At 38.6% G+C, this 16,298-nt stretch overlaps 1 protein-coding gene across 2 annotated transcripts in view; it reads right to left on the bottom strand.

Annotated features, from left to right (window-relative positions):
* Positions 1 to 1,227: 1,227 nt before the first annotated feature.
* LOC18425596 (protein-protein interaction regulator family protein) overlaps positions 1,228 to 16,298 on the bottom strand; it is a 37,888-nt gene continuing 22,817 nt past the window's right edge. The window contains exons 7-10 of one of the 2 annotated variants that reach the window (XR_016053441.1): positions 3,328 to 3,411; positions 3,117 to 3,217; positions 2,650 to 2,914; positions 1,228 to 1,823 (exon numbers count right to left, since the gene is read on the bottom strand). Coding sequence is in view for 1 of the 2 variants with exons in the window: in XM_006830127.4 (XP_006830190.1) it covers positions 1,452 to 1,823; positions 2,650 to 2,734; positions 3,117 to 3,217; positions 3,328 to 3,411 (642 nt within the window). In the remaining variant the exon portion in view is untranslated. The remainder of the gene's footprint in view (positions 1,824 to 2,649; positions 2,915 to 3,116; positions 3,218 to 3,327; positions 3,412 to 16,298) is intronic. The other variant, XM_006830127.4, reaches the window with a different exon arrangement.

Raw genomic sequence — 16,298 nt, 5'->3', positions numbered from 1 at the left:
AGTTGAGTGGTCTGTTCCCCAAGGATTTAGAACAGGAACTTACTATTGATTTATGAGGTGTCTGATGTTTGTATTTTGATCTCCATCTGCCTACAGATCCTGCAACGATAGTTCGGTATCGCGCGCAACAGATTATGCATTCCCTAAGGGAAAAATTTTATATGGAGCCGAGGCTCTAAACAATCAAATTAGAGCCCACTCTCAACATCAAGATGCATGGATATGAGAAAATTTTGAATTTCACGTTTTAGAGTCAATTTTCAAGACTTTCAAAGTTTTCCTAAATCTGCTGGATCTACAGTTAAAATTTATAATTAAATATGAACATATAATTTAAGGCTATCAGAAATATTTTTAATTTTGAAACCACATTTCTCGACACTTTTTGAAGGTGCACTTTACTTTGATTGTTTAGAGCCTCGGCTCTATACAAACTACATCTTTCACTAACCTAGGTTAGAAAATCCTTGCAAGCGTATGGATCAAAGAACTTGGAAAATAAGAACTTTAGCTTCCCAATAATATGAAAAACCGCTCATTGTCTCGCCATCGCTTATTCCATTTTGATCTCAGCTGCACCAGATTATAAGTGGTTGTGCTCCATTCCAACCCCGTCTACACTGGGGAGAGTGCAATTTTCCTGAACCCTTTACTCTGATAAAGAGTAAATGATAAGCATCATAGCAACTCCTCAACTGTACCAGAAAGGCTTTGAGCGGAGGAACAACAAACCTCATCTGTCTGGTGTTGTTACTGGATGGTTTACCCAAATGCCCCACACACCGAATTGCTCTCATTTTTCACTGAAAATATGCATAAATACTGGCCCAATGTATGGGTCTTTTCTAACCCTCCTACATTGTTAAGGTTATGTACGACATCTGCCGACATGCAGTCCCACTCCTTTACGGCTGTACTGCAGCTTGCGCAAAATATAATTATTTAAGTGGGTAGGAATGAGACGTTATTCGGTCAGACATATTTCTGGCTCCCCATCTACAATTCATATTGCAGAATGACAGCATCCATGGAACCCGATAGGCCTTTCGAAACGCCTCTTCAAGAGCCAAAAGAAGGGGCCATGACTAAATTTCCAGTAACTAGTAGTAAGGGTCATCCCAACGAATCGCAGTTAATGGAAAACATGGCTTCCTGCAACTGTTTATCATCCTCCTCGATACCAAACACCAATAATCCTAACAATTCCAGTCCAAGGAGGGCACAAAAGACAAAAGAAACAACTTACGAGATTGATATAAATTAACAGCATGCCTACATTAAACAAATCGAACTCACGAACTGATGCGTTAAACTACATCAAAATCCGAAGAATAGCATCATATAGAAACACCTGCCACCATTCTCATTAACCAAAAGGGCATTCAAAAACCCAAAGAAGATAAAGCAACATCCAGATGGTGAGCATCTGTTGTCCTACTATTACTAACCAGTCAATTGCTGCCACCTTCAAGGGGAACAGCATTACCTGCATCCTTTATGTCATCATCAGCCTCAGGCTGTTGGAGCACATCATCCATCATCATAAGCATGTCATCATCATCCTCAACATCCTCATCAACTTCCCCACCCCTTGGGATCCTCGAAGTATTCTTGGGGCCGTGGGCCTGCCTGTGACTCTCAAGCTCTTTGTCCATTGTTTCCTGTAAATTTGCTGCATTATTTACCCTACTTGTGTTGCTCCTAGCATTAGCATTCTGCCACCTCTCAAGCTCTGCCTCCACGTTTGCAAGATACTGCTCCTCTATATGCTTCTGATATTCTGACAACTCAGCTCGTCTAGCATCCTTCCATTCCTGGAAAGACTGCATGCAGAAGAACCATGTTACTCTCTATCATAACATGGAATAGTGTCACACAGATTTCTTTTTATATCTTCTTTTAATCAGCAATTGCCATACTAAGAGATCGAGAAACAGCGTTAGTGGGAACCATTGACATTAAAAAAAAAAAAAAGGAACAATGTTATTCAGCAATTAAAAGTAATCAGAAAATATATTGAGGATGCATGGGTCGAGTTGCATCACTTCTGCATAGACTAGACAGTGCTGTGCGGAAAGAAAAAAATGAACACTAGGCCTATGTGCGATTGAATTTGCTGAAGTTTATGAAGGATTCAGCGCTGAAGACTTGGCCCACGCTGAGCCTGATTTAATCCAAGGATTCTTTACCTGCGGGAAACTGAAATGCATCCCAGTAGCCTCATTGCTATTTTAATGGTACCAGGGGTGCATCTAACATTACTTATTGGCTTCATGTTCTTTGCCCCACATCTCCTATGATTCTATCATAATGCTTCCTGTTGTTTAGCATTTTTTTTCCAATTGTGTATAATACTTTAAAGTAATTGGGTTAGACTCGCCATGTCCATACGTATACACCCAGCAACACCTCAGCCATATCTGTCTTTGAACTTTGACAATCAGCAGAAAGTTACCAATATGCAGAAAGACCAAGGAAACAAGTTTCAATTTAAAAGACAAATAGGAAAAAGAAAGGGCATATGATGCAGAAAGTTCCCCATGGAAAAGATGGCCCTTGATTTATTGTGATGATCAATGAATGAGCAACTATCAAGATGCAAAATCTTCAATATTGATCAATGAAAAAAGAAGGTTGGCATCATCATACCCGCTCTTTTCTTTGGTCAACCAAGGTTGGATCACCTTCTAGTGGTTTAGCAGGTAAGTAAAATATTGGTGGCTCAGACTTGGTCCTGAACAAAGAAGACAAAGAAAGTCAAACTAAGAGCATTTGTCATCTTATAACAGAAGATGTCCTCCCAACGAGCGAGTAAAAAAGCCCCTGGTCGTTTGAACACAATATAATGCACATGAACAGAAACTTATCTTTGTTCTCAATAAATATGGATACTTGGGCCAAAATTAAAAATAACCTGCAATTGAGGGAAAACACCACCTTCAACTCAATAAAATGAGGCCCAGAGGAAGAGATATATAAAGACACGAAAAAAGATCCACAAGAAGCCATAAATCAAAATTTAAGCTAGCCTCTTTTCACCATACGCTAGCCTCTTTTCACCATAAGAAGGATTAAACAGCATGCAAATGTCGAGATTGGGATAAAACAGAACATGCCTTAGGAAATTGCAAAGCCTTTTATGATGCTCACTCCAGTGTAGAAAGAGCAACTCCAACTTCTTTTCTTCTGCCTTTGCAGTAACACGTGCTCGAAGGGCCTGTCATGAAATACATGTAACAAAGAACAATGTTTAGCACATCCCATTTGGCAGAACATGAATCTCCATGCCAGAACATAAGATGTACGATCTTACGAGAGAAAACCTACCAGATCTCGTCTTCGCTTTTCTGCAAGTTGTTCGCGCTCTTGCTGCCGCAATCTCTCACTTTCTTCACGAGCCCGTTGCTCAGCCTGCAAACAATTGCAATCAATATAGAAATCACTTAGAAGATCAATCAATAGCCTGGTGATATGCAGAATTATCTCAATACAATCTCTCACTAATCTTTCACAAACAGTGGAAGTCCTTGACATTAATCTATAGAGTAATGCAGGCTGTAACAGAAACGTTCCAGATGCCAACTGTTGTCTTCACGGAAGGAAATGCATACATCGAAAGCTTGGAAAACTACAACAGCACAGCAAACGTTTTAATATGTCTAGATTTAACTTCCAAGTCATGCTGGAATTGGAATTATATGTAGTGCAGTTTAGGTTCATACAGTAATCTTACTTGTAATCAAAACCCACAGCATACAAGGAAAGAACAAAACACATTCCAGTACATATTTATTTTTTTTAATAGAAATACTTTTTGTAAAGTGGGTCACTATTCTCACCCACATGATGGCAAGGAACAAACCTACCACTGGACCATGAGGGATCAATTACTACAATTGACCACACGCCAAAACCATGTTCAGAAGATATTTAACACGTGAATTTTTCGAAACAGCTACTGATTCACCTCGTGATCAATTCATAATACAAATAAATAGTTAAATAAAAAGTGATATTATTGCCCATTGAATAGATGGCCCAGAGTCACAGTCTAAGACCAACAAATGGACAGTTTTTTGGGGGTGGTCAGCATTGTAGAAATTGATAGTGTCGTCCATAGAAGATTCACCTTCTCTTAATTCCCACCCAGTAACGTGGCACCACTAGCCACAAATTGCTTTCAAAATCTACATGCAATCTTTTGTGGGAATAGCAAAAAAACTCACTGAGTATAACAAGTCCTTTTTAATAAGTTGTGCACTTCAGACAAAATATATTCTTCAACATTTGTTTTTCTCTTTCTTTGTTAAGTAAAATGACTGGACCCTTTCTTCTTTTTTTTTGTGATTCAATAAATGAATCAACAAATTTAATTAATACATCTTGCCACATTACATGTAATGTATGGGGAAATTTCAAAATACACCTAAAATTCCTAAATTTCAAAACCCATTTTGATGTGTCATTTGATGGGTATTTGAATTTGATCAAAAGAATGATGGCTTATCTGAAATTAGATTAGAAAATATGGGTGAGATGTTAAATAGTTCATAGCTGAGGTGTAGTTCAATAAATTTCCATAATTATAATTTAGGCCCCTGCCAAGTGAAGTTGCAATATTATATGATGTAAAAGTTGCAATATTATATGATGTAATACAAACAACAAATAAAAGTGAACAATATACTTATATCATTGAACTTGGCTGTAGCAAACCATTTTATCATGGTCAAAAGAAATTCTTTAGGTGGACAAATTTTACCCAGAAATGTTGATTTGGCCACCAAATTACATTTTGTAATGGGCGATGATGCAGAAACAGTGAACAAAGCTCAAAATCAAGAATAGTACGTTTTGCAGAGAATAAGGGCATTGCATTATAGTTTATGCTGTTGGACTTTTCAACATTATGACATGGGCTTGAGTCCCATGCTTGTACTCTTCTAAAGTCTTTGATGTATACATTTACATATTTTAGCTTATATTCATTATGTTTACCATTAAATTTTCAGAGAACCAATTATAAGAATATTTTTCTGCCATTTTCGTATTAAGGGTGTCATGTCAGATAACTTAGAAGGCATCTAAAACCAACACATATTGCACTGTCAGGGAAACATAGAGGTGGAATGAATGGTCGCAACAAGAAACTTAAATTAATTATTAATAAAAAGGATGAAAAAGACAGCCAGCTCAAGGCAAGGCACATAGATTACGAACATTCAGCTTAAGGCCAGGGGTTCTCAGAAAGAGTTTATCTTTCAAGATTAGATCATTCTTTGAACCGTAATTCGATAGATTCCACCTATCTCCTCCTGACATTTAATTGTTAGTTGAAGCACAGATCAGAGGGGGTTTCATCCAAAATTCTCCCCGATTTTGGTTGTAAACTGTTTGGCACCGACCGTGGGGCATGTCAAGCTTTAAATCGCACAAAACCCAGTCAGAAAATGACCCTGAAATTATGTTTCAGAGCCTGTTTCCAACAAATCCAGGAGCTAGAAAACAATCAGAAAAGACCCAAAATTTTCCAGGGTCTGAAACAGACCAACGACAGTGCGTGTCACTGGATTGTATGCCTCCAACGACGTGTATCGCATCGCTGGAACAATTTTGCCTTGGATTGCTCCATAATGTATTCCAGCCTTCCCTTTTTCTGTTTGATTTCTACTGCTTAGTTTTCTTTTTCTTTTCTTTTCTTTTTTTTTCCAGCCTCGCCTTTTTTTTCTGTTTGATTTCTACAGCTTTTTTTTTTTAATTTACTTTTCTTGTTTGAAAGTAAAAATAAATTAACTAAAAAAAAAAGAGTTTCCTCCTTTATAGCTTCAAATTTCAGGTACTTTGATTATCTTCATTTTCTGCCGTATCTTTTCCTCTTTTATCATTACTACTTATCTTCACCTTGATTAAAAAATAAATAGAAGTAAACATATCATATTCGTTCTTCAATTAGATCCTTTTTTTCTTGAATTAGGTTCTTTCAATTCCTTGTTATATTTGTTTTGCTTCATATTTCTTGAATTAGATGCTTTCAATTCTGTCATATTCATCTTTTTCAAGTTAGATTCTTTTAGTTATATTTGTTTCATCTTGCTTGATTGCCGCACCTTTTTGCACCCACCATGTGTTTCTCTTTTCCACACTTCTCTCATACACGATCACTTCAAATTTTATTTCAAAAGCTTTCTAAAACCCCCAATACTGGCATTCAAGTCGTAAGGGAACCTAGTTTTTGTGAACGAGACGTTAGGGATTGCGCACCATCCACGTGAATGCCTCAAAAGCAATCCACAAATAGAAAGACCCTTGCCCCGCCTTTCCTTGGCACTTGGGACTTATGAGGGCACCCATTAGATGTAACCACATTTTCAACTTTTCTTAGCTAGGAACCCTTCCCAACCTGAACCTACCCCTAACTCATTAGCTCAAACCTTTTCCCCTGTGTGTGCGCACTCTTACACTAGAGCAACCATGTAAGTAATTCTAGACGGCTCGATTACCAAGTCCACCACCTCATCTACCAAGGAAAACTAAGATCAACCCTACAACCTTTCGTGGGATGAGCTTAAGTCAGCTTCATCAGCTTCCCATGGTCCAAGCTTATATCCAAGCCTTGGCAACCCAAGGGGGTGGAGTTGAAGGTTCACCCCGGGGTCCAACCCAGAGGCATGGTCAAGTCCCCTTCAAACCCATGGTCAACCTTGTCAAGTAGGTCAGCCCCAGGGCTTTCTTAACCCACAGCATAGTTAGCTGTTACTGGCTGGGGCACACACCCAGTTTCAAGCACCACCAATACTCTGGCCCAAGTCTACCTATGTCAGGCTCAGTCGGTCCAACCGGTTCAACCCTATCAACCCTAATTCTAGCCAAACCTACTGGCCCAACAATACCAGCCAGGGACCCATTTAGCCCGATTTATTCCTCCACCTCAACCTTATCAGCCTCTGGCCCAGCTTAACTCAGTTGCACCACAGGCTCAGGACTATAACCCACAGGGTTTAGCTAATCCAGGCCATGCCGTAGACCCAAACTTACCTCCAGCTGGCTCAATTAGTTCAGGTTGCTTTGCCGGTTCAAGCTTGTCACCTCTAGCGCAGTCGGTCCAGATTGTGCTGAAGGTTCAGACCCATTACCCACCGTCCAGTCCCTTCCGACTATGTGACAAGCCCAGGTTCAGCCAACCCTGGCTGTTCTGCAGACCTGAGTCTATCCCATCCAAACCCAAGCCGTCTCACCAGTCCATACCTGCTCAGCATCAACCCAAGCCAACTCACCAATGTTTGGCAACCATCCGGTTGGGGCAACCACAACCATCCAATCAACTAAGTTAGCTGACCTATACGGCAATTTTAAAACTTTCCAAGACACCTTGGCAAAGATGGGGGGCCCTGACATCTCACCCCTAAAATCCTACCTCAAAGACACATTAGTGGATGTGACAAACCTCCTACCCACGTTCATTTTCCCAGAATTCAAGAACAATTTCAGTGGAAAGGGTGACCCCGAAACTGGTGTCACCACCTATTTGCTGATTGTACCTTCTCTAGAAAACAAGCCTCACCGACTCAAGGCTATATTCCAGTATACCCTATTTGGAAAGCCATTAACTTGGAATAGCAAAGCGATGAATAATTTCCCAAATGAGACGCCCGACAAATCATACTGACGCTTTGTCACACAATATCGCCAGGCTAAGCTAAGATCAATGACCCTCAGTAATTAATTTACAACCTAACAGATCCGGGGGAATCGTTCACAGATTTTGCCACCCGATTTCGAGAACTTGCAACAAAGGTTATTTATCCAAATCATCTCAGATTAGCATGGCCATGGAGCACACACTACCTGGTACAAACTCTTTTTCAACCATGGCACTAAGCCTTACACATTTGAATTCATGCTCGAAATGGTTGCACGATATAAAAGAACAGAGGATAAGGCTAGTTCCATCAGAAGCCAATCACCAACCACATCAGGGAAAAAGCTTGATCAAGATGAAGCTCCAACTGATGAAGAAATTAATGAATTCACAATCAATCAGCCAAAAGCTCATCCCAGGTCTAAATCATCTTCAAAACAACTTAAGGATAGGGATAGAGCTCATTTATATACATAACGAACTTAGGGAACCACACCAAAGAATTCACTCCCATCAAGGAATCAATGCGAGATGTCTTCAAATTGCTTGTCAAGAGTAAAGTTGTTAAGTTGCCTCCAGCTTGGATTCCTCCCTTGCCCATAGTAGACAAATCACAGAGGCGCGAATGGCATCAAAACCACGCCCACGACACTAAGGAATGCCTTACTCTTAGGCAGATCATTCGAGACTTCATTGATAATGAAGTCGTAACTGTTGTAGAGAATGCCAAAAGGAAGGATGCACCTGTCCCCACCTTTGTCGAGGAAAAAGGCACCTCTCTCGATACAAACTTAGATCATACTACTGATACACATCAATAAAAAAAGGCAGTGGTTGATGTCAACTTAATCAAAACCAATTAGTCAATATCCATGCCCAAGCCTGACGATCTATGGCCTTCGGGCACAGGAAGAAGCCAACCAAAGAAGTCAATAAGAGAATATAAGAGAATAAATGTTAAGAATTGCCTTAGTCCTGGGACTCTAATCCAGGGAGAAGCCAAAGAACAAAACACTCAAAGGGGACCCCGATCAAAGTTGAAAATATTGATTGACAAGGCACCAAGCTATCCCCATCCTAGATAATAGAAAAGAGGCAAAAAAACCGAATAATCCATTCTTCCAAGAAAATGTGATAAACAACTGGCATGTGAGGAACAATTAATCAAATCCACAAAGAGTGCAACTCATCCATGTAGAAGAATGTGAATCGATGCATAAGCTCAACCAAGACCATGTGGCTAGGGATCCTCAAAACGACAATTATGGGGATAGCCTTAGTCCAAGTTCCACAATTGAAGAACGGGTTGGAAGAACAAAGTAACCTCTAAAGAATCTCTATCATAATTGAAGATACAGGCCCACAAAAGGACCCAAGATATCCTGGTAATACCTGTGATTACAAAGGTAGAGGACCCAATCATGCCAATCTTTCAAGTAAATGTGATAGACAGCCCACACACCTAGGGCAATGAGACCAAAAAGTCCCGATATGTATGCCTCTCGGATCCGGCTTGTGAAGGACAATATGGGTAAAGTGGAAGAAGGCCTAAGTTCAAAAGAAAGCTCATCCTCTCAAGAATCAGAAGAAAAAGTTTATCCCTTCGAAATTCTAAGGGGACCGCCCACACCATCTTCACAAGATTTCCTGGATGACCAACCAATTTAGGATGAAGAGCTAGATCTCGAAGACCAAATCATGTCATTCCCTCAAAGGAAGAAACTCCAGACGCCAACAAAGATAGGGGCACAACTCCATTGACCAAGGCGCCCTAAAATCAAGAAGATCCAAGGATCTGATAAGCATAGCCTCATTTGATGAAGAAGACCCTATAAGGGCAGCCTCGCCAACCCATAGGCAGGCGGTGAGCTCATACCCTCATCTGATGACTCCAAACATACTACAAGGCTAACAACTCCTGAAAAGCAACATGAAGATATAACTGAGAAGACCACATGAAAGGAGTAGGGTGGTCACTTGCTTACCCCTTTTTGATAGCCCAGTGAAGCATTCACGCGCCGCTTAGGCACCTTACTCTAAAGCATCCACGGTTGAGGACTAACAAAGAAGTATCACCCGTTAATAGGGAATAAAACCAAATGAGCTCAGCCAACCAAGTCAGAGATTAAAGGACTTGGAAACTAAGAGTTATGTCAAAGTCCAAAATTCAAGGTCTAAGTGGGAGAGTTTAAAGCCAAAGTCTAAAATTCAAGGTCCAAGTGGGGAAGTTTAAAGGGAAAAGTTCCGCCAGAATTTAGTAACAACCATCAAGTAAGTGTTGGGTATCAACTTGGGGCAAGGAAAATTCAAGGACAACCAAGATTAGAAACTCCCTAGCACTAGGAAAAAGGGAAAAGATGATCTTGTCTCAAATGGGAAATCAGGAAATTCTTATCTGCTCCTATGGCGAAGTGCCAAAACAAACAAAGCACCATCGCAAGGGAAAAGACGACCCCATCTTCAAGAGAAAAACTTAAAAGAGGAAGCCACCCAGAGTTTCAAGCCAAAAGTTAAAAGCTCAACCACCTGTCTTTTTTTTTAGAATTGTTAACATTGCATTACTAAGACAGTAATAGTTACAAAATAGTAAGGAACCACCTGTCAAATGGACAAACCATTAGCCAACCCCAATCAATTGGGAAAAGGTTATAATGATGATGGATAAAAAATATAAAAAAAATAAACCACGGGATGATAATCCAAAGGGAACCCCAAGCGATGGAAGAAGCAAAAAAGGAAAGAAAGAAAGAGGAAAAAATAACAATACTAATAATAATAATCAAGAGGCGTGCAAAAATCCAAGGAAAGGCACTCAAAATTCCTTGAAAAGTCAAGGGGGCAAAACTCGAAAAAATCAAGAATGTGCCAAGAAGGACAACTTAAGGTGCACAAAGCATAAAGTGAAAGGGCATCAGCTTAACAGGCCATGGTCATGGAACTCTTTGAGTCCAACCTGAGAGACCTCAATCATCTGAACTGCAAAGGGTAGATGGTGGGGAATGAAATTGGAAGTCCCAAGAGATCCCAAGCACTAGGGGTAGTGCCCCGCATCTTTTGAGGTATTGATTTGATATTCTCCTTCAAGTTGTAACACAAGGGCCAAAGATTTGAGGACGAAAGCGTACTTAATGATTTTAAGTCCTAAAGGTACCAACCAATCTTTAAAAAGACGGACTGGTGACTTTGACCACCCACACAAAAAACCGGCCCGCAACGGTGGTCAGTAGTTCGAATCAGTGACTCGGCCAAATCTACCAAATCCAACCTTACAAAAATTCCACAAATAACTAAAACTCATTATAAATGATATTTTTTGGGTTCTCAAGAAAAAATGGGGGTAATGCATTATGAATTTTCACTATCTAGCAAAAATACGTGAATATTGAAATGCCATTTGAATATCGGTTGACCATTGAATATTTTTAGGGCTTTCAAATTGTAAAATTCCTAACGAAGATAACTTCCTCTTCAAAAGATTGGATTTGGCAATTGAAACCGCTCTCCACCTCTCGCCAAGGAACAACGGCAGTCTATAAAGAAGTTCCCTTTCTTTTCTTTTGATAAAGAAGTTCTCTTTCTGTCAAGGAAGAACACAAATTCCCATTTTTCAATTTTATTGATATTTCTATTTTCAAGTAAATCAAGGAATGAGACAATTTTTTGAATTTTTAATTATGAATCTTCATAATTAAAATATTTAGGCTACTGTAAAATATTTTTCATATTTAATTATGAATCATCATAATTAACATATTCATTGCTTCATTGCCAGTCTTTCTCGCTATTTTATACTTAGTTGTACCCATAGTCAATTTCCACAATTATGTTCCTTAATTGGACATTAGCCTTTATTTTAAACCAAGCCTCCATTTTAAATTATTTGGGAAAAGTTTATATAACGTTGCAACCTTAAAATGTAGAATCACAGATGCACCTAAAAAATCTTTCAAAAATGTTGTTTTAATGTTGAAAAAACCCTCTAATCAATCATCTCAACATCGAGATCTATGAATATGAAAAAAAAAAAAATTCAATCTCATAAATAGTGCATCTTGCAACACATTATCTAGACCGTCCATTTTCAAGACTTTCATATAGTTATAGATCTAGTTGATTTTAACCATTTTTGGAATTCAAAATTTTCTAATTAGGCATGAAAATAGATTTTAAGATAATACTAAGAATTTTTTACAACAAAATTACATGTTATGATAAAATTTTAAGGTGCGCCTTAATTGGATTGTTTAAGGTTGCAACCGTATAGAAACCGCACCCATTTTATTTTGTTATTTTTAGGGAATTTAAGCCAAGTAATGGTAACAAGGAGGGGGAGAGGGTTATTTTTAGTGAATTTAAGCCAAATAATGGAAGGAGAGAGAGGGAGAGGGGGGGGAAGCCATGTGAACATGAGTACTACTTAAAGACAAGTATAGGGACCCTTGTTCTTAAATCTCTTTATTGGGAAGTTATTTTGAAGCTCCCCCTGTTTTTACGGTGCTCGGATGGAAGTTTGTTTTGAAGTTCAAATGGGAGGAAAAAGTCCCATTTTGGGGATAAAGAAATAAGAATGGGTGGCAATGAGCTATAAAATGGGCCACAAGAGAGATTGGTTGTCTAGGTCATAGCCTGCCTCCATCCGGAGGTTGTGGGCCATCTATACCACGTATCTAGAAAATATAAATAATAAACTTCAAGAAAATTAGAAATAAAAAGGACAAAAAAAATCAATAGAGGGGGTTGGGCCACACAAGTGCCTAGAATAAAAGATAAAATAATTGAAAATAGAAAAATTTGTAAACATTCATGTAGGACCAATTCCCAATGTTTAAGGGGATTCGGATCGACCTGAATAATTCCTAAACCAGATCGGCTGGTTACGATCCAGATCACCAATTTTTAAGACATTGGTCCTAGCGAAGGTTGGGAAAGCTCATAAAGGTCCACCAAAAGGATCACAAGTGATTAAACTCTAAGACCCAATTTTTCTAAAAGAATTTTCAAAAACATTTTTTTTCGAAAACTTTCTTTTCAAATATCCTTTCTAATAAAATTGTCAGGAAATGCACTACAGTAGCAGGAGCCTAAACCACTAACTAATTTGATTTCCAAAAATCTCGCTCTTTCAAATTTTCAAATTTCGTGTCTTGCGATTTCAAAAATCTTAATTTCTTTGTTGAATAGTATGCCAAGGCACCTGACTCTATTTTGCAAATTTTCTCTTTGCTTTCCAAATTGCTAAAATTGTTCTAAAAAATAAAGGAGTTAACACAACCCGAACATGATGTTATCGAGTTTTCCACCTAATCTGAAGTATTAAAGAATCGGTTGAAAACCAGCAGAAAACCTCCCTTTCTAGAAAAATGCTGAGCCCCCAAAACCTTTTCTTGAAAACTAAAGACCTTAGAATTACAGGCCAAAGGTAAAAATATCAATTGGCCATATTTTCATCATTATCATCTTTATCTCAAATTCATTCCCCATTCAATTGGAAACTGATTGCTAGAAAACATGAACGTTTAAGTTGAAGATGTTTACCCACGGTTCCACGTAGCATCACCATCGTGGCCTCAACAAAATATAACCGTCCTAGAATCAGCACGGTTCTACTTTTTTGTCCTAAGGATACCCAATTATCGAAGACCAATCAACAACATATAACTGCCCCAGACTTAGTGCAGTTCTCGTTGATATCTTAAGTGCAGTTCTCATTGATGTCTTACGGATAATCTGAAAGTATGACTATGTGACCCGAGCAAGTACAAACCGATTAAACTGTTCCTTTCTTTTTCTTTATTTTACCACCAAGATCAATTACAAATGTCCAAATACAATATATCATCATAATCATAGCCTTTTCCAAATACAATATATGAACAACAAAAACACAAAATATGCCAAGGACTGTCACTTACTTGCCATCAAAACGTATTCTCATTCAAAACATAAATCTAAAAATTACATAACACTTTGAACGAATTCAAGAAAGCATGAAATAAAACAATACCGCATACCTTACCCCAGGTTACCCCCAAGGACTCCGCACACCCCACACCAGATCTCCTCCACCAATGGCACATGGGATCTCGGTCTAGCCTCGTCTCATAACTCGGAAAGCCTAGGCAAAACCTCTCGAGAGCATGACATGGGGTACGGTTTTGACCAAGGCTCAACACAAAAACAAATCATAATGCACATAGGCTAGAGCATGCCACCGTTGTGGCCTGGGTGTGACCCTTAGGGTTTCTACCTCCTACCAAAAATGAAAACCTAACTAGAGAAAAAGTTCCCTCATAGACAGTATTTACAGAACAGAGGCTAGTGTTTTGGAGTTTGAGGTTTTTGCCATTCTTATGAGACTCAATCTTGACCTTTGTCATAAAACCCCATAGGGTGAAGAGATAACAACCCTTCATTCCTTAGATCAGCGATCATGATTAAAAGGAATGAAGGAGAACCATTATCCCTCAATTTCCATAATTCTATTCGCATCAAATATTTGTTTAGAGAAAATACTATGCCTTTGAAAATCAATTTTCAATCAGTCTCTACTGGCTTATTTGAAACCAATCAAATCCAGCTCTTATTACTTTCTTTTAGGTTCAAAACAAGTGGGTGGCTTCCATCTAGTGTAGGAAAAATCGTGCGGTTCAAATTCTAACCGCCCAATTAGACCTGATTTGATCAGAACTGGCCACTGGTCGGTTCCAGTTTCGGCCAGTTTTGGTGAACCAGCCGGGTATTTTAAAAAAAAATTAAAAAATTATATAAAATCCCCAAAAATAAGGGATTTTATTTGTAATTCATTTTTTAATATATTTCATCATCTTGGCAAAGATTGGAAATTGTTTTTGCCATTAATATTTATTTTTACATTTTCCCTTTTTTGAAAAATTTCAAAATATCCCTGGGAACAAATCGATTCTTTAAAATCCATTTTTTTCATTAATTTTCAACTTCATTTGGATGTGCTTTATTTAATTATGCTTTAAATATACTTTCCATATTTTATTAGATTTTCTTAGTATTTTTTTTTTTTAACACTTTTTGACTGCCCCGGACTTGCCCGATTGAATCAACTGGTTTACTGATTGAACAGCTTCCGGCCCCATGTCCGATCAACCGTTTCAGTTCGCTTTTTCCTACACTGCTTCCATCACAAGCCACACCAAAAAAACAAAGAAGAGGGAGTGGAGTACCCCACACATGTAGGGCTATCACAACCCCCCCCCCCCCCCCCCCAACACACACATGCTTATATTTTCTTTATAGTGGGACAAAAGTCCGAATGAGCCCCCATACCCAAAATTAAATTTTAAAGTAATAAAAAGAATTTTATAAAGCCGGTAATTATTTTATTTTCCTTTGTGAATAAAATAATGGAAAAAGTTTATAAAGCCGAGGCTCTAAACAATATGGAGCCCACCTCAAAACATTCACTAGAAGAGGTTGTTTTGATTCCCAAATATCCTCAAATTGATCATGTCGACATGAGAAAAAAAGTGGATTTCAAGTTTTGGAAATAGTGCATCTGGTAACATATTTTTGGACCGTCAATGTTAAGATTTTCAAGTTTTCATAGATCTGCTTAATCTACATTATTTTTGAAGCTTTAAATGTTATATTTAAATATGGAAACATATTTTAAGGCTATCTCAAAGATTTCCAGTATTGAACCACATTTCTCGACACTATTTGAAGGTGGGCTCTAATTTGATTGTTTACAGCCTCGGCTCTATACAAACCACACCCTTAAATAAATTCAAAAAATTAATTTTTTCTTATTTTAAAATCCTTTTTCAATAAAATAAAATATCCACTATAATTAAATATATTGAAGATTTGATGGGAATTGGATCCAAAAAGTTAGAAATATAACAAATACACTGAGGACTCCATTCTTTCTAAAAAATCGCATCTCATTGAACCTTCTCAAACTAACCCAATAGATCCCATGACCCAGAGCTCTTCGCAAGGATTCATGATAAGACTATTGGATCCAAAACGTTAGGATATAACAAATACACTGAGGACTCCATTCTTTCTAGAAAATTGCATCTCATTGCACCTTCTCAAACTGACCCAATAGTTCTCATGACCCAGAGCTCTTTGTAGGGATTCGTGATAGAACTATCAAAGTCAACAAATAAATGAAAGAGACACGATCCTAGTCCATGGATTACAGGTCCTTCCCTAAGGACAATCCAGGCCTCATTCTAGCACGATACCACATGGGTCTTTCCAACACAGTCCAATGTTGCAGGGAGTCATCTCTTAGGCACATGTATGCACACACCCTCAACCAAGGGGCTGCTCCCCAGACAATTATCCAGTGTACATGCCGTACGATGACAATAATGAGGATTTTGGCCCTTGTCCTCTCTGGCCAACCATCACACACAGGCGTCACATCCAGTCCCTTGGCCATCCACCCTGGGTACAACTCTGATCTTATCAAGGGATAACCGCACATCTCGATTGACCACAAATGCCCAAGGTTACGCGTTTTAGACATCAACCTAAACCATAGCCAGTCAAAGCCCAGTTGTGTGAAGGCATTAGCAATGCTTGAGAGTCCAAACTGGACCATGCTCCCCCATTGGAGTCAACATATCACTATAAATAATTTTAGCATATGCTCTTATAAGGCCTTTAAATGACC

The sequence above is a fragment of the Amborella trichopoda genome, chromosome 4 (genome assembly GCF_054954075.1).
Source record: "Amborella trichopoda isolate Santa Cruz 75 chromosome 4, AtrichopodaSantaCruz75HAP2 v2.0, whole genome shotgun sequence".
NCBI lineage: Eukaryota > Viridiplantae > Streptophyta > Magnoliopsida > Amborellales > Amborellaceae > Amborella > Amborella trichopoda.
This window is presented reverse-complemented; position numbering and strand designations above follow the sequence as displayed.